Genomic DNA, 27,579 nt, shown 5'->3' on the forward strand with positions numbered 1-27,579 from the left:
CGGGTTTCGATCAAGTCGCTTCTTTACTTTTCGAACCATCTTTGCTGATATTGCTGCTTTCTTCCGTCCACTTCCTTGACGTCGGGCAACGTAGTACCAGTATCACGGTAACGAGCGATGGTACGACACAACAAAAGATTTATTCACATTTAAATGCTGGAGTGCTCTAACGATAGCCACTTGTGGTTTTCCAGCCCAATATAAAGAAATCAAACTATCAGACTTGAATTCCATCACGAATAACTTTTTCTCTGGAAAATTCTCATCAAAATGCTTTTGTACGCATGTAAACAATATAATGAGCTGTCACTGGAATAATTTTAACAGCTGTCGAACGAGTGGCTTAGAAATGACAGCAGTCTGAAGTTGGTTGCAGTTTTTTTCATCTCACCCTGTATATTATTCATCCGATTTGTTATATTTTTTATGTGTTGTATGGGGCTCTACTAAATATGCAAAGGGGCGTAGGGTATCATAAGTCGGGCCTCCCGACATTTTGCACACATATGTATTTTATCAGTAGGCAGGTTAAGTTCGTAATTTGGCCACGTCGGTCAACATTTTCGAATAGCCCCCATATAACGGTACCCCCGATATTCGGTATTTTGGTGATTTTAGCGACATTATTCGCTGAAATTGTTTGAAATTTCGTATTTGAAGATCTTTATGGGTAGTACAGCATATGACAAAAAATTTCGTATGCAGTTCCACGTCTTCGTATAGCTCCCATATAACGGTACTTCCCTTCATTTGGTATTTTGATGATCTTAGCGACATTATTCGCCGGAATTGTTTCAAATTTCATATTTGAAGATCTTAATGGGTACTACAGCCTATGAAAAAATTACTTATGCAGGTTCACATCTTAAAATAACCCCCGTATAAAGGTCACCATTTAAACTGTATTTTTCGGAATTTGTTGACATTTTTCAAGTTCCTTCCAAATGGTGGAGGGTATTAAAAATGCGGCCCGGCCGAACTCAGCTTCTTTTGTACTTATTTTTCTTACACCCAAAGGCCCATTGTAGCATTTTGGAAAGGCTATAGTGTCAACTATAATTTGACATAAATGTTGAGAACTCCCAAAATGGGACATATTTCGACTTTTGGGGGACTTTTGAAAAAATCCAGGTCCAAAAAATTAATTATTTTGATACAAGTCCGGAACAGTTTTAAATAATCATGTGACCACTTGTTGGATAGGTATTTTAATTGGCTTTCAAACGATACATATATTGTCGGTCTAGAAGGCCGGGCCAATACCTACCTTTGGGAAAAAAAATTAAAAAAAAAATCCGACAGTTTTTACTAAACTAGAGTGAAGCCAAAAATATTTGAAATGTCTGTAGCCAAATAATTCCAAAATCACAAACATTTAAAATATTTATTACTTGCTTTATTTCAGAACCCAAAAGAATCTACTAGTTTTGCAATCGTTTTCGATATCATGAAGGAATAATCGGAGATCACAGTAACAGAACTGCAAGAATATAAAAGTTTTTGCTACGATAACCGATTTTCCTTTTATGATATCGAAAATATTAAAAGCTAGTGCATTCTTGCAAGTACTGGAACTAAGCAAAAATATATGATAATATTTATCGGCTTGGGAATAAGTCCGATTGACTTTTGTTTTATTCAAAGAAAAACTCAATGAAATACTTTTTAATTTTATATTCGACTAGCTGAAACCGGTGAGCTTCGCTACCCTTTTTGAGTTAATATACATATACGAATATTTTGTGGTTTAAGAAAAATAAAACAAATTCAAGAACTTAAAAAACGTATTTATTGCAATACTACAAACGCGTGAACATGCCAGGAACAGCTGACCTGCCCAATACCATTGCAAAGGCGTTGTGGGTCAAAGCTTCCTAATAAAATCATATCCCAATCTGATTTCAATATAATTAAACAAAATTTATTTTTGGGCCAAATTCCGTCACGCATTCCATATTTCATTGAAATTGGAGATACATAGCTTATTTAGTGCATCAAATATACGAAATTGGCAGAAACTATATATAGGAATATATATCCAAACCTCAACAGATTTCAATATAATTTGGAAAATTATTTTTGAACCGAATTGCATCACATATTCTGAATTTAATTGGAATCAGACTAACATATCGCGTTTTGTGCATAAAATACATGAAATTCACTGAAATATATACGGGAGCTATATCAAAACCTGAACCGATTTCAATATAAATTGACAAAATTATTTCTGCTCCAAATTCCGTCATTCTTTCCGAATTTCATTGGAATTGGACAAACATATCGTGTTTGATGCCTCAGATATGTGAAATCGGCAAAAAAAATATATGGGAGCTAGATCCAAATCTGAATCGATTTCAGTTTAATTTGACAAAATTATTTTGGCTCCGAATTCCGTTATTCACTCCGAATTTAAAGACTATATCTGTAATCGATAAATAGATATATATATATATACAGGGTGAGATGAAAAAACTGGAACCAACTTCAGACTGCTGTAATTTCTCAGCTCATTATATTATTTACAAGCGTACAAAAAAAAACATTTTGGTGAGAATTTTCCAGAGTTAAAGTTATTTGTGATGGAATTCAAGCGTGATAGTATGAATTCTTTATATTTGGTTGGAAAACCACAAGTGGCTATCGTTAGAGCACTCCAGCATTTAAATGTGTCTCGTACCATCCGGGAATGGCCCAAAATACCGCAGAGCAACATTCGGGCAGCGTGTGACCGTTTGAAGGCCATAATTCGTGCCAAAGGTGACCAATTCGAACAAATCGAAACTTATTCTAAAATTTGATGGTATTTGCCGACATTTTTTGCTTTCATTCAATAAAATTTCAAAAAAAAATTTAAAAATTTTAGCGTTGGACTTTGTTTCGGTTTTTTTTATATCATCCTGTATGTTCGGCCCGGCCGAATTTAAAGCTCTTTTAACTTGTTAAATTTTTATTATCAGATTTTCATTTTCATTAGAAAGTTATCGAATGGATGTTAGAGATTTTTAGTGCCACTAAAGGTGGGAATACGTAAGAGGTTTTTTTTTTTGTGGCATGAGTCATCGTTTGGTTTTTCCGAAAAAAACAAAGGTATTACTCCATATTTTTCGTGAAAAAAAAAAACAGAAGACTTTATAAACGAAATTTGAAACAACTCTGAATATTGGGAGGTATCGTTATATGGGGGCTATAGTGTGCATTAAATATGTGAAATCGGCCGAAAATATTTATGGAAGCTATATCCAAATCTGAACCGATTTCAGTATAATTTGACAAAATTATTTTTGCTCCGAATTCCGTTACACACTCCAAATTAGAAGACTATATCTGTAATCGATCAATAGATATGACCATACAAAAACTAAATCTTTTGGAGGTACCTCTGATTCTGATGCTTTATCTCGAGTTCCAAGTGGAACTTAAAAAAATTGTATAGCCTTTGTTACTTTCAGGCTATGCTGTAATATATTTGGATATTTTCAGGAAAATCTGTTCAGCAGTTTTTGAGTCTATAAATTACAAACCAACAAACAAACAGTCAAACGTACAAATATTTTCCTCTTTTATAGAATAGATACGAATACGATTATCCTTTCTTTTTTTATACCCTACACCACAAGGTGGTCAGGGTATTATGTCTTTGTGTATTTGTTTGTAACAGGCAAAAGGAAACGAGATAGACCCATAGTTCCTTTTGATGATCTGCATAGAATCACATTCTAAGTCGATTTATGCATGTCCGTCCGTCTGTCCATGTATTTTTGTAAACAAAGTACAGTTCGCATTTATTGCCCGATCCAGATAAAATTTTACACAAATCATTTGTTTGGCCCAAGGATGAACCCTATTGAAATATATATATATCTTCGTCCTATTTGCTTTTATTATGCACCAAACGTGTAATATCAGTCCGAATAGTATGCAATTTTGCACTTACAACCAAATTAGGCCTGGAAATAAGTATGCCAAATTGGAAATCGGTTCAGATATAGATATAGCTCCCATATATATATTGTTCATCCGATTTGTTATTTTAGTCCTCCGCAGCCGCAATATGCACTCTGTAACAACAATATTTGAGGAAATATATCAACTGCAGCTCAGAAATACCTTTGCAAAATTTTATCGAGATCGGTTCAGATTTGGATATATCTCCCATATATAACTTCGTCCGATTTACTTTTTATTGTCCACCAAACGTTTAATGTTTACCCAAATGGGATGAAATTTGGCACATACGACCGAATTGAGTCTAGAAGCTAGTATGCCAAATTTGGTGAATCGGTTCAGATATAGCTATAGCTCCCATATATTGTTCATCCGATTTGTTACCCACAGCCTTAATATACACTTCGTAACAACGATATTCAGGGAAATATATCAAATACAGCTCTGAAATATCTTTGCCAAATTTTATCGAGATCGGTTCAGATTTGGATATAGCTCCCATATATATCTTAATCTGATTTCAAATTAATTTTGTATCAAATGGGCAATACAAGTCCGAATTGAAAAAAAAATACAAATGCTTCGGCATATTTAGTCCTTTGAACTTTAAATTACAATTATAATCATAGCTTTTAATTGTTATGTGGAGCTCTACTAAATTGGCAAATTGGTGTAGGGTATCATAAAGTCGGCCCCGCCCGACATTTAGACTTTCTTTACTGGTTTTCTTTCCACTTAAACCAATCGAGGATTTTCTCTGTCACAAATTTTGATCTTTTCAGCCGATAATTGGGTTGATAATAGTTTCTTTGTTGTCTTCAAAACAATAAATAATCACTTCTTTAATATCCAATTTGGGGTGTTACCATTCAATACTTCTTTCGAACCTTGTGGTGTTGAATAACAAATGTTGCGGCGTTGAAAATACTTAACATGCCAACATTGCGTCAAAGCCGCTGATAACAAAGATGACGATGATGGTGGTGGTGGTGGTGATTATTGTTTCAAAACCATCTAATGCCTGTATCCAGTTACACAAATAAAACCCAAAACAACAACAACAATTAAAAGTGTCTAAAACTGCCCTCCTACACTTCCCGCTACACAAACTATTTGTTATTTACGCTGACACACCTTATCAGTAGTGGTCATTCCTTCATTCTTTTGTTTTTCTGGGGAAATGCCAAATATTCCGAAAAACAACAACAACAAAAATAAGAAAAAGATATCGCTTAAGAATTCGTTTTCCTCTTCCTATTGGTGAGTGAACGAGCGAGTGAATACCAGCCAGGTCTGCTACTTGCCTGCCAGCCTGCTGGTTATCCAACCCGTTAATATTATTATGTGCAAGCTGCAATCTCCTTTCCGTTTCGTCCCATACATCAACGGACACTATGTAAATATCAAATGGCCGTTTGTGTGAAGGGATTGCTAGCTGAATGGCTGGCTGGATGGGTCCATATGTACTAATCGCTGCATTCAGTAGCTGAATGACTGACTGCCTGCCTGTATTCGTCGTGATAAGGTTAATTCTGTGTATTGTGACTGACTGACTGATATCAACAAAAAAAAAAACAAATAATAAAAAAACACAGCTCGTCAAAAAAACACGCCAGCCAGCTACGATGCTACCCCAACTTCTCCTCGTAATCTTATGCTGCTTCTTGTTTCCATTGTTTTTATTATTTGTACACAAAATAAATTCATAATCACAATTTTCTAAAAATAGAATGATTTAATTGTGGATTTTTTTTCGCTTGGCCCACAGCCATTTGATGGTGGGTTGTGAGAGACATTGTTGCAATGTCGGAAACATAAATTACTTGAATAGGACTATTCCCGTTACTAAAGGTAAGTAAACATCATAGGATTTTTATACCCTACACCACACTGTGGTCAGGGTATAATATCTTTGTGCATTTGTTTGTAACATAGAGAAGGAAGCGAGATAGACCCATAGTTCCTTTGGATGATCTGCATAAAATCACATTCTGTCCCGATTTATGCATGTCCGTCCGTCTGTCCATATATTTTTGTAAACAATGTACAGGTCGCATTTTCAACCCGATCGAGATGCAATTTTGTATAAATCATTGTTTTCTCCGGATTCTTTTTGTGCACCAAATGAATACTATTAGTCCGAATTCGATGGAATTTGGAATATATGACCAAATTGAGCCTGGAAACAAGTATGTCAAATTTGGTGGAGATCGGATGAGATATAGCTATAGCTCCCATATATATTGTTCATCCGATTTGTTAACTTTGTCCCCCACAGCCCTAATATGGACCCCGTAACAACGATATTCAGGGAAATATATCATATAGGGCCCAGAATTGCATCAAGGTCGGTTCAAATTTGGATATACCTTCCATATATATCTTGGCCGATTTCGGATTAATTGTGCACCAAATGGCCAATATCAGTCCAAATGCCCTGAATTTTGGCCGACCGAATTCAATCTAAGTTCATCAAATTTGGTGAAAATCGCTTTAGATATAGCTATGTAGCTCCCATGTATATGCTTCATCCGATTTGGTGTTTAAGTCCCTCACATTCGTAATATGCATTCGACAACAATGATATTTGGTACCAGATATCTTATAAAGCTGGGAAACACCTTTGCCAAATTTTATCGACATCGGCTAAGATTTGAATATAACTCCCATATATATCTTCAATTCGATTTCGGGTTAATTGGGCACCAAATGGCCAATATCAGTCCAAATGACCTGCATTTTTACACATCCGACCGAATTCGGTGTAGAAACTGCAACAAAGTCAAACGCCATAATTTTAATTTTTTTTTTTAATTTTAAAAATGACGAAAATTGCATCAAATTTTAGAATAAGTTTAGATTTGTTCAAATTGGTCACCTTTGGCACGAATTATGGCCTTCAAAGGGTCAATAAAACCATCACACGCTGCCCGAATGTTGCTCTGCGGTATTTTGGCCCATTTCCGGCGAAGCGCTTGCTTTGGTATTTTTTTAGTGCTAACCTTGCTTTCCAAAATACTCCAGACACAATAGTCCAAAGGATTGGTATCCGGAGATTTGGTGTCCATTGTGCGCTGGAAATGAAGCGAGGAACCTTATTTTGTAACCATTCTCTGGTGGAGCGTGCTGAGTGCGATGCTGCTGAGTCCTGTTGGAATGTCCAAGGTCTGAGGCCAAAATGTTTGCGTGCCCAAGGCTTTAATACACCCTCCACAATATTTTCGCGATAATATTCGGCATTTATTCTGATCCCACGGTCGATTAATACGAGCGGTGAGCGACCATGGGCTGTTATGACGGCCCACACCATCACCATGGCCGGCGTTTGGGTTCTGGTGGCCAACCGAAGGTGCACATTTCCAGCTGACCTCTTTGGCAAGTAAACATGATCATTTTGTTTGTTTAGAAACTGCTGGACAACGAATGTTTTCTCATCGGAGAAAACCAAATTCGGCAGTTCACCACTTTCGGCCAAGCGAAGCAACTATTTAGATCTTTTGAGTCTATTTTCTTTCTGTTGCGGTGTAAGTTCTTGCATTTTTTTGGTATTTCAATAGCTTTACCCCGAACTCAATTTTTCAATATTTGCCGAATGGAATATTGCGATATGTTCAGCTCACGAGCCATTTTTCGGCCACTGCGACGCGGTTTTCGATCAAGTTGCTTCTTTACTTTTCGAACCATTTCTGCTGATGTCGCTGTTTTCTTCCGTCCACTTCCTTGACGTCTGGCAACGCTATCAGTAGTATCACGGTAACAAGCGATGGTACGAGACACAAAAGATTTATTCACATTTAAATGCTGGAGTTCTCTTACGACAGCCAATAGTGGTTTTCCAGCAGTTTTTAAACAAACAAAACGATCGTGTTTACCTACCAAAGAGGTCAGCTGAAAATGTACACCTTCGGTTGGCTACCAGAACTCAAGCGCCGGCCATGGTGATGGTGTGGGCCGCCATAACTGCCGATGATCGCTCTCCGTTCGTATTAATCGACCGTGGCATCAGAATAAATGCCGAATATTATCACGAAAATATTCTGGAGGGTGTATTAAAGCCTTGGCACGCAAAGATTTTGGCCGCAGACCTTGGACATTCCAACAGGACTCAGCACCCGCCCCCAAGAATGGTTACAAAATGAAGTTTCTCGCTTCATTTCCAGCGCTCAATGGCCACAAAAATCTTCGGATACCAATTCGTTGGACTATTGTGTCTGGAGTATTTTGGAAAGCAAGGTTGGCACTAAAAAATACCAAAGTGTCGATCATCTCAAGCTAGCGCTTTGCCGGGAATGGGCCAAACATTCGGACAACGTGTGACGGTTTCATTGGCCGTTTGAAGGCCATAATTCGTGCCAAAGTTGACCAATTCGAACAAATCTAAACTTATTCTAAATTTTGATGCTATTTCCGACATTTTTTGCTTTTCTTCAATAACATAAAAAAAATGTAAAAATTATGGATCTTGACATTGTTGCAGTTTTTTTATCTCACCCTGAATACAAATACAGACAAGTGAACGCAGAGGTTCTATGTGATTGCAGAGGATCCACTGTCTCTTTTTTATTGCAACTACGATTACTTCCAATGAGAGCAAACCGACAACAGCCGATGCCTAGCGGCAATCCGCTCACTATGGACTCCGCCAAGGGAGTTGTAGAGGAGATCTCAATCAGCCAATCATCATCAGTGATTGACTGGGCTTGGGAATTTGTGGTGGAACGAATTTTTCTTCCAACTAACCCGAATTCATATATAAATTTGCTAGTTTCGAGTTGGACCTGGAGTCTCCTTCACATTCCATTCTGTAGACTACATTGGATTTTTTTTTCTCGTCCTTGACATTGTCCTTAAGTTTGCTGAAAACGTAGCTTAGATTATTAATGGATTTCAAGACTAGATTGTATTTAGTATCGTCATATATGTATTTTCAGTGCCTTAAACCTCTTCAAGAAACCCTTCGTGTATGTGATGGTTTTGTAGATCTACCTTGTTGTCCTGTTTATAATAGGTTTTCTAGGGTGTTTTGAAGATGTTTTCATTAAACGCGTTAATTAAATTGTCAATTCCTTTGATTGCACATCAAAAAATTACGAATCTCCGTAAAACCCGCAATTTAGTGTAGCTGTGAAGCAGACATTCTGATAATTATCATGCACCTAAAGTAATTAAATTTTACACGTACTCACACACGTTATTATATGAGACATAATTTCCTCACACAATAATTTCCATTCGAAAACCTGTTGCTGACATCACGATCTAGTTTGACCATCTTCTTCTGCTGATGACGCATTCAAAATAATTTATATGTTAATTCGAAAAACAGCAATGCATGACCAAAACATATATCGATAATTTAATTGATAATGAATCGAGTAAATAGCAGAGAACCAGCAGTGTTTATATGACACTAAGCGTATATATATGACAAATCATTAAATTGGATTATCTGAAAACATGTACGCAACAGATGGTGATTAAAATTTTATAAAAGGTATGCGAGAATTTTGATAATTGGAAAAATGTATATCGCTCATTTAAATGTTCTTAGCAAAAGATTCTTATTTTTTAAGCGTTTTATAGATGTTCGCTTTACTAATGCCAAAACACATGATTACTCCTAATTATAATTGAGTTCCTGAAATATAACACAAAGAACCCCTTAAGATTTCAATTAAATATAGAACTTGACCGAGTCATTGATTATGGCTGTCGAAAAGTCCTTTTTCAGTAGAGTTGGGCAATCTAGTTTACTGAGCGGATTGATCTTCCTCGTTCCTTTCCTCAAAATGAACTTGGTGGTTTGCCGTTCATTCATATTAGGTTGTCAGGTTATACATTATATACAAAATGGCTACTATGTACAATTATATTGGAGATTGTGTGTTTGTGGTTAAGTCCCCATTTGTTGAAGTAGTTGTGGAGCGTATTCGTGTACGCGTTCAATCTTCTTTCCACTGCGCTTCCGAAGCGACCTCATAGCGCCAGTAAAATATCATGATTCTCCTTTCGGTGGTTCAGAGATCTCCCTGACCAACATGTTGCACAAGACCAGTTCCAGCTGTGATCCCTAGGTAACCCCTAGTAAGCAGCTTAGACAATTTGTCATCAACTCTAACCCGAAAGACGATATCCTGAAGAAACCTTGCTACCATGTGCCGGGTTTATTCATGGAATCCAAATTAATGCGCTTCGCATTAAATGCCATACCATATCAAAGGTTTTCGTGAAGTTGATATGAACTTCACTATTGTTTCCATTTTAGACTTGTAACCATCCGCGAGATATGTTGTAAAGACTGCAAGGGTATGTGTTGTAGTATTTTGTTTTATATCTTAATTGGCAGACACTTAATATCCTCATATCTTCTATGATTCGGTTAATTCGGCGCAGTAGAAAGTGTTCAAACAGCTTCACAAACAGGGATACCAGTATATAGGTCCTCCTCAGGGTTACATATATGTGTTGACAATGTTGAGGTAGGAATTGTCTATTTTTTTCGCGGACTGATGACTCTATTGTGTATCGGCCAGGATCGCAGTTTTTCGTGTGTTATCTGAGCTAACCACTCCATCATTGTTTATTATTCCTTTTAACATCTTTTATGTCAGAGTGAAAGTAATCAATAGTTCGCCGAACACTATTTTTTCCTTGGTTATCCAATTTTCTTAAGGTGCAGGTACATAGAGAGCTAGCCGATGACTTAAGCCAGTCAAAAAGCATTTTATGTATTTTCACCGTTTTTGGTCACGAAATCCCTTAATTAAATTAGGGCATGTAATGTAGAATGATACTGCCTTAACTAAATTTTTTTGTCAGACACGATTTCTCTTTTTTTAAGACTTTTTGTGTCGGAGTATAAAATACTCAAATAGCTCCCAGAACACTGATTTTCCTTGGTTATCTCAAAGTACGTTTACATACAAATCCAGGTTAACCCTATTTTTGACCAATTACCATACAAATGTACAATATCACCAAGCGAAACTCGTACAGCTAAAGAAAATTTTTATTTTTCTTATAACTTCCAAAAATCAAAATTTAAAAAAATGTTTTTTTTTACATTTTATTAGTGCGCTATGTAAGTAAATTACAAAGCGAAACAAACTTATAATTTTAATTCATTTCAAGTAAATAAATATTAAAAGAGATCATATTTCAATGCCAAAGCCACACTTGTATACTTCGTATAATTCAAAGTATTTCTAGACATTAATATTTTGTATGCATTCCATTACTTTTTTACCATTTGTGGCCAGGTTAAATTTTTTGCCATTCTTCCAACAAAGCTTTCTTCAAATCTTCTTTGGTATTGTTGTATGTTGGCGGATTTTTCCATCGAGATAGCCTCATAAATTCTCTATGGGGTTTATGTCTGGACTCTGCGTTGGTGTATCCATTACGTGGGGACTGTTATATAGCAGCCATGACCATACTTTATAAGCCTTGTTTTCGGATCATTGTCTTGATAAAAAAATAATAATCTTCGCCAAGGCCGAGCTTTTCCTTACAGAGTGGGAAATTCTCTTTCAAAATGTTAAGGTACATAGTCTGATCCATAATACCATCCCACACCATTACTGACCCACAACCGTGCTTCACTGTAGGCTTAATTTTTTTTGGCAAGGAGCGCTTCATTTTCCTTTCTCCATACATAAGGTCTGCCACTTATTTTTTAAGGGCAACATACTTTTCCCAAATCCTTTTCAGCAATTTTTGCGAGAATGAATCCTTTTTGATCTGCCGTAAAATATACTTCTAATCACTCGAAGTAAATATTTTATTATTTGCCGTTTTTGACTTCTTTTCTACACCTCCATCTGTTTTGAACCGTTTTATGATGTAGATCGGCTTCTATTTACAGTCATATATCTCATCGATTTATGGTTTTTGTAATGTTTAATTACTAAATTTCTCACATCAACAGTGGTTTGTCCTCGTTGTCTTCTCATTTCTTATTTTTTTTTTTAATATTTACGTCAGTAAATTACATAACACGTGGAAATTTGTGGTAAATTAGCTTTTAGGGACTTCCCCAAATACATTTTCCAACAATCGCGTGAAGTTGGGCGCAGATCGAAACAGGGTTGACATATAAATGTAAGCTGCACGAGTTTTGCTTTTGCATAGAAATTTAATGAGTTTTAGAACAAATTTCATTATTTTGTTAAATAAATAAAAACCGTAAACTTTTTTCTACGGCTAGTTCTAGTAACTTATACAATAATAAAAAATATAGGTTTCGTTTGGTAGTGATTTTGATGTTTTAATATTATGTCTCGTATTCCACGATTGTATCTTGTATGGATTGATTGTATAGATCCGCCCTGACCTTTAAGGATTCTGTGTACACACTAATTTCCTCCGTAGAATTTTCTTTTGCAGAATAAGGGCTAGTATTTCTGGTGAAAGTCTGCGGAGTCCTCCTGGCTTTAGAGCAACAACACACCTACGCTTCGTGCACGCATCAAAAATTCTTCAAAACATTGCAACTGCTCACATTTGTGTGTGGTCTTCAACTCACCTGGGCAATCCGCCAATTCACATTGAATACGCAATTTTTCTGGGAAAATATCTAAACCCTTCGTTTTATTAAATTTCCCATCGTTTGGCCACTGAATAACCGTAACATAGTTAATTTATGCACAAATTTCCACCTGGTGGACTTTCTTATCACATGGAATCTATAACTAATGCAGTGGTGAAAGAAAATACGTGCCTCTGCCAAAAACTGCCCAGTCGCCGACAATTGGAGGCGGCCGACCGGCTCAATTGAAAGCACAAAATTAAACAGAATGAGACAAATTGATGTCAGTCCATTGATAAATGATGATGTTCGGACCATGGCTGGTGTTGCATTCAATTAATTAATTTGTGTTTGCAGAAACTGTGTCACACACATACATTGACAGCTGGCTAAGCATTCCGCCAGCCAATGGGGAGTGATGGTATTGCTGGCTGGCTGGCTAGCTAACTAAGCGTAATGTTTTTCCAACATATCGGTAACATCGATCGTGTCTGGACTTTGTACTGTTTTTGCAAATTGAGGAGAAAAACTTGGACACCACCGATGGACGATATTTCAATTTTTCCTGGCTGACAATGGTCAAAGCAAAACATTTCAAAACTGGCTGCCACAACACCGCCAACATCAGCAGCAAGAGAAAAAAATATCACAGATCATTTTATATGATTTGTCATTCATGTGTGCCACAAATTTAAAATAGTTGAGCGGTTGCCACCTACACCTCAAACTCTATGAAAGTTACAGATAGGCCTATTGTCAACTATTTAAAAAAAATTACACCGATTCGTCATTCACATCACATTGTGAATTCGTTATTCTCTGTTGCTCCGTTGTTATGATCTGCAATCAAGTCGATGGCGCATTTTCATATATGGAAAATATTACCCGCGATTATCATGATTTTCTACAATTTTATTGTTATTTATTGTTGTTCCCTGTGCTTTGTTGTTGTTTTTTAGCTAATCGATACTCGCAATTGAGTGCAAAAATGTAATGAGTTATCGCAATTTTATAAATATATTTCAATATTGATTTCAGACACACATCGTGCAATTTTTAGGTCCCACCACCAAAAACCAGCTGATTGCCAAATTTAATGTTAAAATGTATTATTGTGATTGAAATGATAGAACAAAAGATAAACTCAGGCCTATTTAAAAGGTCATATGATAAGATCAGCTGATTTCATCCGTATTGTCAAAATGCATGCAATTGTGAATTACACGCATGAAAACGTAAACAAAAATTTTGAGAGTATTTTGACACATCTAAGGTAGATCTACTAGGTTGTCGCATCACCCCACCTGACGGCACTTTTAAATGTCAAAACATGTTGTTGTAATGCTGAATTCGCCCTAAATGAATGCAACACATGGTAGAAGAATATAGGTAGACGCGTCGACACAGCTGCTGGGACAATGAACTGTCAACCCAATTTTGGAATTGAAAATGTTAAATGAAAAATTATATAAATTTGCAAAAATTGTTGAAAAACACGGATTATAATAACCTCCGAATGATGTCGTATAAGAAAACATATAAAAATCTACTTATATTTGAAAAAAACATTTAAATTTTTTTGACATATAAATGCTCCCAAGCGTTGATGCATCTACCTGTATTCTTCTGCCATGATGCAACACAAAAACAAAGTTTGTTTATGTCTTCATCACTAAAAGTATTTTTTTCTAATATTTCAAAAAAAAAAAAAGAAAATGAAAAAGTGTTCCGGCGGGTGAATCCATGCCATGTGGTACAATTTTATTCAAATCCTAGGTGTTGAGATTACGTATAGCACTGACCTTGACATGTAATTTATCGTGGACATTTCCAGGTGGCCCAGACGAACATGCAGCAGCCGCTGCCATGAGGGCTTGCAACATCGTGGATCCTCCTCTTAGATTTGCATGGGTCCTTGCTAGCCCTTTAGGGCCTGACTCTGCTGTATAGCCATTTTACTTTGCTGCTCCAGCTTTTCACGAGAGTTATGACTCAATTGGTCTTATCCAAACTTCCACTAGCCCCAGCTCTTCCAGCCTTCTGTGGTCTGTGAAAACTCTTTGTATAGTTTGAGGAATTTGCATCGGCCCTGCCACCAAGAGGGGTTAGGTATCCACCAAGTGGCTACTAGCTGGAATGCTGTGGCCACTTGGTGGACTTTTACTGGTAGCGATATTGATGGTATGCTCTTTCTTTAAAACCATTTGATCGGCAACACTTGCTACTATTGTGCCATGTGCTGGAGTCGGTGTAACCTCCGATAACCAACATTGACTGGAATATTAGTGGTATTTGTCGAAGACGTAGAACATATTACAGTTGTGGGCTTGTATAAACATTTCGAGGGCTAACTATCAACTTGGGGCAATGGTCCCCAAGAGTCGTATTATTACTGGACTTATTTCACACACAACATAACATGTAAACAAACACCTCGTATCTGATTGGTTGAAACAAATTTGCGCAAACTTTAAATGTCATGGCGAATGTATGTTTTTTTTTGCCTTAGATGCCAATTTTGACATTTGAGGGTACCACAAAAGTTGCTTTGTTGTAGTAATTCGCCGATGCGGTTACCTGTTAAATCTACCTTGGACACATCGTTTGTAATACCTTATTATTGGCATGGCATTTCGAGGACAATGCAAAAAAAAATTTCCAGCTCTGTATTTTTCTGTAATTGATTTGTCAAAATTTATTGCATAGAAAAGTGATTCCCATCTCTGATTTGTGTACATACAATTGATTTACATTTTGACAATGAAATGTTGTCAAAGGATTAATTATAACAAGTAAAAAAGCAGCTAAGTTCGGCCGGCCCGAAATTTTTATACCCTCCACCATTTGGAAGAAATTTGAAATATAAATTTTTTAAATCTATATGGGTGCTATACGAAGATATGGTCCTGTATAAGATATTTGTGTTATAGGCTGTAGTAACGATTCTGAACTATATATACGAAATTTGAAATAATTCCGTTGAATAATGTCGCAAGAATCATGAAAATACCAAATATCTGGGGGTACCTTTATATGGATGCTATACTTAAACGTGGACCTACTTAGACAGTTCTCTTCTAAGGGGTAAAGTACTCCGCGGCATCTCCTTGTGTGGATTTAAAGACAATTCCATTGGAAAACTTGGTTGAAATAATCAAATTACCAAATATAGGGTGGGGGGTTGTACCGTTATATTGTGGCCATACGATATCGTTGACCTATGTAGATAATTCTCTTCCAGGGGATAAAGTACTCACAAGGAACTCCTTGTGTAGAATTTCAGACAATTCCATTGAAAAATGTGGCTAAAATCATCAAAATACCAAATATCGGGAGTTTCCGTTATATGGGGGATATACGATATCGTGGACCTATATAGACAATTCTCTGTCAGAGGGTAAAGTACTCATAAAGAACTCCTTGTGCGCAATTTAAGACAATTCCATTGAAAAATGTTGCTAAAATCTTCAAAATACCGAATATCGGGGGGTACCGTTATATGGAGGCTATACGACATCGTGGACCGATATAGCCCACCTTCGAACTTGACCTGCCTGCAGACAAATCAGACAGATCTGTGCAAAATTTTAGCTTCCTATCTTAATTCGTTTTGACTAGCGTGATTACATCAGACGGACGTACGGACAGGGCTAAATGTAATATGCTGTAGTATCCACTACGAACTTCAAATACGAAATTTGAAACATTTCCATTGAATAATGTCGCTAAAATCATTAAAATATCGAATATCGGGAAGTACCGTCATATGGGGGCTATACGTGGACCTGCATACGATTTTTGTTCATTTTTATTCATTTTTATTCATTTTTATACCCTACATACATTTGTTTGTAACATGGAGAAGGAAACGAGATAGACCCATAGTTACTTTTGAGAACCTTCATAGAATCACTTTCTGAGTCGATTTATGCACGTCAGTCCGTCTGTCCGTCCGTCCGTCTGTCCATGTATTCTTGTGAACAAAATGCAGGTCGCATTTATTATCCGATTGAGATGAAATTTTCCAAACAATATTTTTTTGGTCCAAGGACGAACCCTATTGAAATTGGTGAGAATCGGATCAAATTTAGATATAGCTCCCATATATATCTTCCACTACCAGTCCAAATTACCTGAATTTTGGCACACCCAACCGAGTTCGGCCTAGAAGCAAGTATATCAAATTTGGAGAAAATCGGTTCAGATATAGCTATAGCTCCCATATATATCTTTCATCCGATTTGATCTTTAAGTCCCTCACATTCCTACTATGCACTCCACAACCGTGATATTTGGTACCAGGTAATAGACGGAGCACAGAAATAGCTGTTTTAAATTTTATCGAAATCGGTTCAGATTTGGATTGGCCCGAATTTTGGCAAATCCGACCGAAACCAGCTTAGAAGCAAGTACACCAATTTTAGTAAAAATCGGTTCAGATATAGCTTTAGCTCCCATATATATGTTTCATCCGATTTCGTCTTTAAATCCCTCTCATACGTAATATGCACTCCACTGGAATGATATTTGGTACCAGATATCAGATAAAGCCCAAAAATAGTTGATTTTAATTTTATTAAAATCTGTTCCGATTTGGATATGCCTCCCATATATGTCTTCATCCGATTTCGTGTAAATTGTGCACTAAATGGTCAATATCAGCCCAAATCAAATGAATTTTCGTACATAAGACCGAATTCAGTCTAGAAGCTAATACGTTAAATTTGGAGAAACCCGGTTCAGAGATAGCTATAGTTCGTAAAATGCACGATAGAATTAGATAGATTTTGATTTTGTACCAAATATCTCATAGAGCTCTGAAATGCCCTGTATAAACCTTTTTACGAGAGCTCTACTAAATATGCATAGTGGTGTAGGGTATCATATAGTCGACTTTTGAGCTTTCCTTACTGGTTCCCATTAAGATCTTCCAATACGAAATTTGAAACGGTTCCGGTGAATAATGTTGCTGAAATCATCAAAACGCGGACTATCGAGAGGCACCCTTATATGGGGGCTATACGAAGACGTGGATACAAAAATTTTTGTCATAGAATGGTGGCGGGTATAAAAAAGTGAAGTATATGATTGCACAGGGTTACATTCTTAATTCTACCATGTGTTAGATTGTTGTTACCATGGTAGAAGAATACAGGTAATCGCATTGACACAGCTACTGGGACAATGAAATGTCAACCCAATTTTGAGTGGAAAATTATTCAAATCTGTTAAAAATCTACTTAGTCTACTTCTAAAAATCTACTTATTTTTGAAAAAAATCATTTAAAAAATGTTAACATATCAATGTTCCCAAGCGGATGCATCTACCCGTATTCTTCTAACATGCAGCAACGCTGTTACACATATATTTTCCGATCCAGTTGTCAAAAAATTGACAACAAAGAAATCAATTTTTTATAAAAATACGAAATATTGGTGGTTATCGTAATAATGGATAATGTGGACCTAAATATTCAATGTTCTGCCAACGGAGCTAAAACTCATTATGAACTGCAAGTACCAATTTTTTAGTCAAACCCGTGGAAAATTGTGGCAAAAATCATCAAAATATCAAATATCGAGAGGTATCGTTATAACGTGGACCTATGCATACATTATTTCGTCACCGGAGCTAGAACCCATTATGACCAATTTGTAGACAAATCCGTGGAAAAATGTGGCAAAACTCATCAAAATGCCGAATATCATGAGGAACCGTTATATGGCGGTTATACCAAAACGTGGACCGATATATCTCCAATACCAACCATCCTAGACAATGCAAATTGTTCTGCCAAATTTTGTAACTAATAAATAATACATCACATCAAACTACGCAAGGTTCCAGATTTAAATTAAATTATAGTATATTATGCTGATGTTTTTTTTTTCTTCTTCAAATCAATTTGCTCAACTCAAGAACTTTTAACCCTTCTGATGTTGATGAGTACAAGTATCAAATGACATTACTGACTTACTCCATTCTTGTTGTTATTGTTGATGTTTTGCAATTCCAGTGAATTCATTAGCCTTGGAAATTGCAGACAGCGCGAACAGCAAGCGAGCGAGCGACTACATTAGATCATCATCCTTAACTAGTTGTTGTTTTTCTCATGTTTTTGTTTGCCATGCTAAAGTTCAGCGTAAACAGAATATCTCACCCGGCCGTCCAATCTGAAAGAAAGAAAGTTCAAATTAATTCAACGGCATCTTTGTCGTTACACACACATGCATACAAGTATGTCATTGTGTTGTAATTTTCGTTTCATCTTCAAGCAGCAATAACAATAATAATAATAACAATAAAATTCAATATTTTATTAAATTGCGATATAAACGAAGAGAGAAACTTAAACGAATAGCGGCGTCAGAAAGAAGCGCCTTTCCTTCAGATAACACACAGTCGTTTTTTTATAGTATGGAGGGTATATTAAGATTGTCATTCCGTTTGTAACACCTCGAAATATACATTTTAGGCCCCACGAAGTATAACCATTCTTGATCAGCATAAAATTCTATGTTGATTTAGAGATGTCCGTCCGTCTGTGAAAATCACTCTAGCTTCCGAACGAACTGAAGTAGATTGATACAATTTTACTCAAATGAATGTTATGTCTGCAGGACTTTTGGTATTGAAAATGGGCCATGTAGGTCCACGTCTTCGTATAGCCCCCATATAACGGTACCTCCCAATATTCTGTATTTTTATGATTTTAGCGGCATTATTCACCGGAATTGTTTCAAATTTAGTATTTGACGTTCGTAATGAATACTACAGCCTATGACAGAAAATTGTCTGTTCAGGTCCACGTCTTCGTATAGCCCGCATATAACGGTACCTCCCGATAGTCGGTATTTTGATTATTGTAGCCACATTATTCACCGTAATTGTTTCAATTTTGGTATTTGAAGTTCGTAATGGATACTACAGCCTATAACAAAAAATTGTCTTTGTATAGCCCCCATATAACGGTACATCCGGATATTCGGCGTTTTGATGATTGTAGCGACATTATTCTATGGAATTGTTTCAAATTTAATATTTGAAGTTCGTAATGGATACTACAGTCTATGACGGAAAATTGTCTGTGCAGGTCCACGTCTTCGTATATCCCCCATATAACGGTACCTCCCGATATTCGGTATTTTGATGATTGTAGCGACATTATTCACCGGAATTGTTTGAGATGTCGTATTTGAAGATCGTAATGAATATTACAGCCTATGACAGAAAATCGTCTGTGCAGGTCCACGTCTTCGTATGGCCACCCTACAACGGTACCCTCCGATATTCGGTATTTTGATGATTTTAGCGACATTATTCACCGGAATTGTTTCAAATTTGGTATTTGACGTTCGTAACGAATACTACAGCCTAAGACAGAAAATTTTCTGTGCAGGAACACTTCTTCGTATAGCCCCCATATAACGGTACATCCGGATATTCGGCGTTTTGATGATTTTAGCGACATTATTCACCGGAATTATTTCAAATTTGGTATTTGATGTTCGTATTGGATACCACAGCCTACGACAGAAAATTGTCTGTGCAGGTCCACGTCTTCGTATAGCCTCCATATAACGGTACCTCCCGATATTCGGTATTTTGATGATTATAGCGACTTTATTCACCGAAATTATTTGAGATATCGTACTTGAAGTTCGTAATGAATATAACGGTACCTCCAGATATTCGGTATTTTAATGATTTTAGCGACATTATTCACCGGAATTGTTTCAATTTTGGTATTTGAAGTTCGTAATGGATACTACAGCCTATAACAAAAAATTATCTTATAGGTCCTCGTCTTTGTATAGCCCCCATATAACGGTACATCCGGATATTCGGCGTTTTGATGATTTTAGCGACATTATTCACCGGAATTGTTTCAAATTTGGCGTTTGAAATTCGTAATAGATACTACAGCCTATTACAGAAACTTGTCTGTGTAGGTTCAAGTCTTCGTATAGCCCCAATATAATGGTACCTCCCTATATTCGGAATTTTGATGACTTTAGCTACCTTTTTCACCAAAATTTTTTATTAAGGTATCGCATTTGAATATTGTAATTGTTTATGACAAAAGTTGCGTATACAGGTCCACGTTTTCGTGTAGAGCCTAATATACGGCTACTTTCGGTATTTTTAAGATTTTAACAGAATTTTAAATGGTGGGAGGTATTCAAAGTTCGGCCCGGCCGAACTTACAGCTTTTTTACTTGTTTTATTAAGTACATGGTTACAAATCGGGTTTTTGTGGTAAAGTGCATCTTTATGAGTACAAACCTACTTTATTTTGGGGTTACAATAAGTCTCAGCGGTATTTCTGGTTTGTGTATTTTGGCCATCCATATATTCTGGAGCATTAACTGCTGAGCATGCCATTTTTATACCCTCAGCCATATAGCTAGAGAAAGTATATATAATTTGATACGGGCGAAACGTGACTCATCGAAATAACGGGTTTAGACTCTAGGTCTCTTTGGACCAAATCCGTTTCAGGACGTTTGAGGTCGATCTTGCTATGTCCGTCCATCCGTCTGTCTGGCTGCTGCGGACGATAACTCTCGAAGGGAGAATCCAATTTGGTCCAAACTTGGTACATCGCAATATTATTATCAAACTTAAACCGAGTTCGGAGATGGGCAATATGAGTCCACTGCTTCTGGTTCCTCCGCCACAAAATTTCAATTTCAACATTTTCAAAGAAAATAATTTATTGCCCAGAAAGGAAAGGATAATCCGATTTTGCTCCAACTTTGCAAATCGTAATATTGGCATATGTGCTAGGATAGGTGCAAAAATGGACAATATCAGTCCACTTCATCAAGTACCTCCTCCACAAAGAATCAATATTTTATAAAATAAAAATAAATAAATATAACTCTTATAAAATATGATGTAAGGGTCCGATTGTTTTCAAATTACACACACCGCCATATTTTTATTAATCCAAGATCTGGTGTGGAAATGGAATATATAGGTCTACTCCTACTGGTACCTCACCTACAAAGTGTCAACATTTTGAAAATTCATGAAGCCCATTCAGATTTGGAATGCATATTCATTTTCATCAACACAAAATCTGTTATAAAGATGGTAAAGACTCGACAATTCCATTTGGTACCTTTCCCACAAAGGTTCAAAGTTTTGAATAACCAAGACGATCATAAAATCCGAAATAAGCATCTTCATATTTTACACATCCCATTATTTCTACTAACACAAGATACGCTGTGAAGATGGCATATATCGGTTCCAAATGTAGGACCATTTAAAGGTTAATTATGGTAAGAATGCCTTTAATAGATCTACAGGGTGATATGAAAAAACTGCAACCAACTTCAGACTGCTGTCATTTCTAAGCCACTCGTCCGACAGCTGTCAAAATTATTCCTCATTATATTGTTTACAAGCGTACAAAAGCATTTCGGTGAGAATTTTCCAGAAAAAATTTTATTCGTGATCGAATTCAAGCGTGATAGTGAGATTTATTTATATTTGGCTGAAAACCCACAAGTGGCTATCGTTGGAGCCCTCCAGCATTTAAATGTGAATAAATCTTTTGTGTCTCGTACCATCGCTGTGATACTGGTACTACGTAGCCCGACGTCAAGAAAGTGGACGGAAGAAAACAGAAATATCAGCAGAAATGGTTCGAAAAGTAAAGAAGCGACTTGATCGAAACCCGCGTCGCAGTGGCCCAAAAATGGCTCGAGAGCTGAACATATCGCAATATTCTATTCGGCAAATATTTAAAAATGAGCTTACACTAAGCCATTAACAGCCGATGGTCGCTCTCCGCTCGCATCAGAATAAATGCCGAATATTATCGCGAAAATATACTGGAGGGTGTATTAAAGCCCTGGGCACGCAAACATTTTGGCTGCAGACCTTGGACATTCCAACAGGACTCAGCAGCATCGCACTCAGCACGCGCCACCCATGAATGGTTACAAAATGAGGTTCCTCGCTTCATTTCCAGCACACAATGGCCCCCAAAATCTCCGGATACCAATCCGTTGGACTATTGTGTCTGGAGTATTTTGGAAAGCATGGTTGGCACCAAGCGTTTTGTATGGGAATGGGCCAAAATACCGCAGAGCAACATTCGGGAAGCGTGTGACGGTTTCATTGGTCGTTTGAAGTCCATAACTCGTGCCAAAGGTGACCAATTCGAACAAATCTAAACATATTCTAGAATTTGATGCTATTTCCGACATATTTTGCTTTCATTCAATAAAATTTAAAAAAAATGTATTTACCCTCCACCTTGGAAAGGAGGGTATATTAACTTTGTCATTCCGTTTGTAACATTCTTAAATATTCGTCGTAGACCCCATAAAGTATATATATTCATAATCAGCATAAAATTCTAAGTCGACTTAACCTTCGTCTGTCTGTCCGTCTGTCTGTCTGTCTGTCTGTCTGTCTGTCCGTCTGTCCGTCTGTCTATCTGTCTGTCTGTTGAAATCACGATACAGCCCACATTATTTGACGTAGAGCGCCAAAATTTAGCAGAGCAATTGGTATTGGATGGATGGTTGGTATTGAAAATGAGATATATCAGTCCACGTTCTGGTATTTTTTATTACAAAGCCGGGTCTGTACCCGAAAATTTAGTAAAACTTGTGGGCAAAGTTAAGAAAAAACAAAACTGGTTGTTATTGAGGTTCTCTTTAAAAACGGTTTACTAGACAAAAAAAGGGACATGATAGCAAGCTTCTGACTGGCTACAATGCTGAGCTTCAAGGATTGCCATCTATTTTTGAAATTTTTGCTTGTTATACCCTCCACCTTGGAAAGGCGGGTAGACCCCATAAAGTATATATATTCATAATCAGCATAAAATTCTAAGTCGATTTAACGATGTCCGTCTGTCTGTAGGTTGAAATCACGGCACAGCCCACATTATTTGACGTAGAGCGTAGTAGCAGAGCAATTTGTACTGTGTCTAGGATGGTTGGTATTGAAACGAACGGTCCACGTTCTGGTATAGCCGCCATATAACGGTACCTCCCGATATTCGGTATTTTGATGATTTATGCCACATTTTTTCACGGATTTGTCTGAAAATTGGTATTTGTAGGTCATAATGGGTTCCGATATTCGGTATTTTGATGGATTTTGCCACATTTTTTCACTAAAAATTGGTATTTGTGGGTCATAATGGGTCCCATATAACAGTACCTCCCGATATTCTGCATTTTGATGGTTTTTGCCACATTTCTTCTAATGTTTCCTTTACCCTAAGGTGGAGGGTATACAAAGTTTGGCCCGGCCGAACTTAATGTTTTTTACTTGTTTTTCGTTTCTGAACTTTCTGGGCAACGTAGTTTTCTCAGAGGGAATTTTTCTCTTTAATGAGTTTCACTTCTACAAAAGTACGGGAACACAATAAAAGTCTACTTTTGTTTTAAAATAGCTATTCATTTGCATTGATTTTCCCTTTGATTACTTAACAGGTTTCTGTGTGGACCCCGTATACTTTGTTTATATTTTATTTCTCATTCCTGATTAACTTCGGTTTATCTAAATGGGTTCACAGCAATGCCCTGACCATAGACATGTTACAACAATAACAACTTGAAGACTCCGAAGAAATATGAGACTTTTCTATTGGAAACATAAACAACAGCAACCATCAGCAACTGGAGATTCACCACAACACACAAAAGAAACAGACGAAGAAGAAATTCTTCATGCTTATCTTTTGTCAGACTGGCGGCGGCATGACCCTCGCATCTTTCTTTTCATTTCTTCTCTTTTTTTCATTTCTACGATAGCAAATGTGTTTTGTTTTTGTTTTAATTTCTTTCAAATCTCCTTCTTTTTCAGTGCCACATCCCAAACCCCAAGATGCATCGAATCGCATTAGTAAATCGAATGACATGGATTATGAACGAAATTATGCCGTGGAATTGGGTGCACCCCTTTTGATACCTCTGCAGGATGAAGTCATACTGGAAGCCAATACCGATTTTGTGTTACGCTGTGAATCGAACGAGGATATTGTTTGGAAGCATCCATTCGAGTCGGATGTCGAAGAGAGTACCTACCAGCCAGATGATCCCAGCCGTCCATTTGGTCGTATTCTAACCCTAAAAATGGTTTCCTATTCCTCGGTGGGCAGTTACTATTGCATCAAAGAGTCCAGTGTCAATGTTACACATTTGCTGTCCATCGAAGATGCCACCCTAACCGATTTGGCCAACAACAATTTGGCATCATCGATTTATGTTTTTGTGAATGGTAAGTAAGGCGAAAATATGAAATCCAATGAGATCTTGAAACGTGTTCCCGTACAACAGATACCACGAATTTATTGGCTCCCATGCCCTTCCCCGTCATACATGTGGTGCAATTTGAAGATGCCGTCATACCATGTAAACCCTCAATGCCAGACGTAGATGTTCTACTAACAATGCCCAATGGAAAGGTAAGAGAAAATTGTTACCAAAAGGGAGGAGAAAAATGGCTAGACTATCTAATGTTAAGCCAATAATAGAAGGTAGCGTGCCATGATAGAAGAATACAGGTAGATGCATCAACGCTTGGGAACATTGATATGTCAGAATTGTGTAAATGTTTTTTTTTTTTTTTTTTTTTCAAAAATAAGTAGATTTTTATATGATTTACCATGCGACACCAGCCGGAAGTTGTTATGATACTCAATTTTTAAAAAAATTGAATAATTTTTCATTTATAATTGTCAATTCCAAAATTGTTGAAAAATGCATATCATAAGAATCTCCGATTGGCGTCGTATAAGATAAAATATAAAAAACAATTTATTCTGAACAAAAAATTTAAAAATTTTGACATATTCCCAATATTCCCATGTGTTGCTGCATCTACCTGTATTCTTCTTCCATGGGAACGTCCAAGGACTCAAAGTACGTTTACCTACAAGTCATTATCATGATTAATTCACTAATCACAATAAAGCTGACTATGGAAAACAGATGTCACATCTATTGTGATTGCCCAATTATCACGGTTTGAACCGGGTGAAAATTTTGTCTGTCCATGCGCTCAAAAGGAAAATTTAATTGTAATTTTTTCATTCAAGAAACTCTCAAGCAGCTTCCCTTACATTATTGGCTTAAGTTATTAGAAGTTGTCTTTTTTATCGGATTTTTTTATTGTTTTTTTTTTTTATAAATGTTGCTTTGCAATTGCTTTCTATTAACTTGCTAACATCTAATTTAAGCACTCACCCACACTCACACATAACAAAAGAAAAGAGGAAGGTCATACATTAAAAGTCAAACAATATTTTCAAATTTTATTCAATACGCAGGATCACATTAATATCAAATTGTTGCAGAACAATTTTTTTGTAGTTATATTCCATGAAAGACTGAGCCAAATCTATGGACGAACTGTGATTTTTGTTTTACCCACCACATAAATATTAGTTTACGGTATAAAAAGGCCACTAATTGTCATATGCCTAAAAGTATGCAACACCTTACAACTATACACATTCTTGAATATAAAATTCTATGCCGATTTTGGGATGTCCGTCTGTCTGTGGAAATCACTCTAGCTTCCGAACGAAATGAAGTAGGTTGATAAAATTTTAGTCAAATGTGTATTATGTCTGCAGGACTTTTGGTATTGAAAAAGGGTCATGTAGGTCCACGTCTTCGTATAGCCTCCATATAACAGTACCTCCCTATATTCGGTATTTTGATGATTTTAGCGATACCATTCACCGGAATTGTTTCAAATTTGGTATTTGAAGTTCGTAATGGATACTACAGCCTATGACAAGAGACTTTCTGTGCAGGTCCACGTTTTCGTATAGCCCCCATATAACGGCACTTCCCGATATTCGGTATTTTGATGATTTTAACGACATTATTCACCGGAATTGTTTAAAATTTGGTATTTAAAGTTTGAAATGGATACCACAACCTATGACAAGAGACGTTCTGTGCAGGTCCACGTTTTCGTATAGCCCCCATATAAGAGTACCTCCCTATATTCGGTATTTTGATGATTTTAGCGACATTATTCCCCGGAATAGTTTCAAATTTGGTATTTAAAGTTTGAAATGGATACTACAGCCTATGACAAGAGACTTTCTGTACAGGTCCACGTCTTCGTATAGCCCCCATATAACGGCACTTCCCGATATTCGGTATTTTGATGATTTTAACGACATTATTCACCGGAATTGTTTAAAATTTGGTGTTTGAAGTTCGAAATGGATACTACAGCCTATGACAATAGACTGTCTGTGCAGGTCCAAGTTTTCGTATGGCCCCAATATAACGGTGCCCCCGATATTCGGTATTTTGATGATTTTAGCGATACTATTCATCGGAATGGTTTCAAATTTGGTATTTGAAGTTCGAAATGGATACTGCAGACTATGGCTGTGCAGGACAACATTTTGGTATAGCCCTTACATAATAGTACCTCCCTATATTGATGATTTTAGCTACATTATTCCTCGAATTTTTTTCAAGTTTCGCATTTGAATATTGTTATGGCTTATGACGAAAGTTGCCTATGCAGGTCTTTCGTCGTCGTTTAGACCCTAATATGATATGGTATTTTGAAGATTTTAACAGAATTTTCAATGGATTTTATTTGTTGAAAATTGCCAAATTTGTCCCAAATTGTGAAAGGTATTCAAAGTTCGGCCCGGCCGAACTTACAGCTTTATTACTTGTTTTTCTTCTGCTTGTGTGGAACATTCGTTGTAAGCAAGCAAAAAAGAATATAATGCAGGAGATGAACAATATCGGTACACTCCATCAAGTACCTCCCGCACAAAGTGTCAAAATTTTGAATAATTATAACTCTTATAAAATGTGATGTAAGAGTCCGAATGTCTTAAAATTACACACATCACAATATTTTTATTAACCCAAGGTCTGGTGTGAAGATGGAAAATATCGGTTCACTCCTTCTGGTACCTCCCGAAAAAAGGTCGAAATTTTCAAAAAAAAAATATTTTACTGCACAGAGAGAGAGCGAGAGAAACGATGATCCGATTTTGCTCCAACTTTGCAAATCGTAAAATTTCCATCAGTCCAACGTCAGGTGCCAAAATGGACAATGTCGGTCCACTTCATACAGTACCTCC

At 36.7% G+C, this 27,579-nt stretch overlaps 1 protein-coding gene across 14 annotated transcripts in view; it reads left to right on the plus strand.

Moving 5' to 3' along the window:
* Positions 1-27,579, plus strand: part of LOC101895886 (platelet-derived growth factor receptor alpha) — a 225,031-nt gene that overhangs the window by 170,888 nt on the left and 26,564 nt on the right. For all 14 annotated transcript variants that reach the window (XM_059131342.1, XM_059131352.1, XM_059131341.1 and 11 more), the window contains 2 exons: positions 24,315-24,728; positions 24,788-24,915. In XM_059131342.1, coding sequence (XP_058987325.1) covers positions 24,315-24,728; positions 24,788-24,915 — 542 coding nt within the window. The remainder of the gene's footprint in view (positions 1-24,314; positions 24,729-24,787; positions 24,916-27,579) is intronic.

The sequence above is a fragment of the Musca domestica genome, unplaced genomic scaffold (assembly GCF_030504385.1).
Source record: "Musca domestica strain aabys unplaced genomic scaffold, Musca_domestica.polishedcontigs.V.1.1 85, whole genome shotgun sequence".
NCBI lineage: Eukaryota > Metazoa > Arthropoda > Insecta > Diptera > Muscidae > Musca > Musca domestica.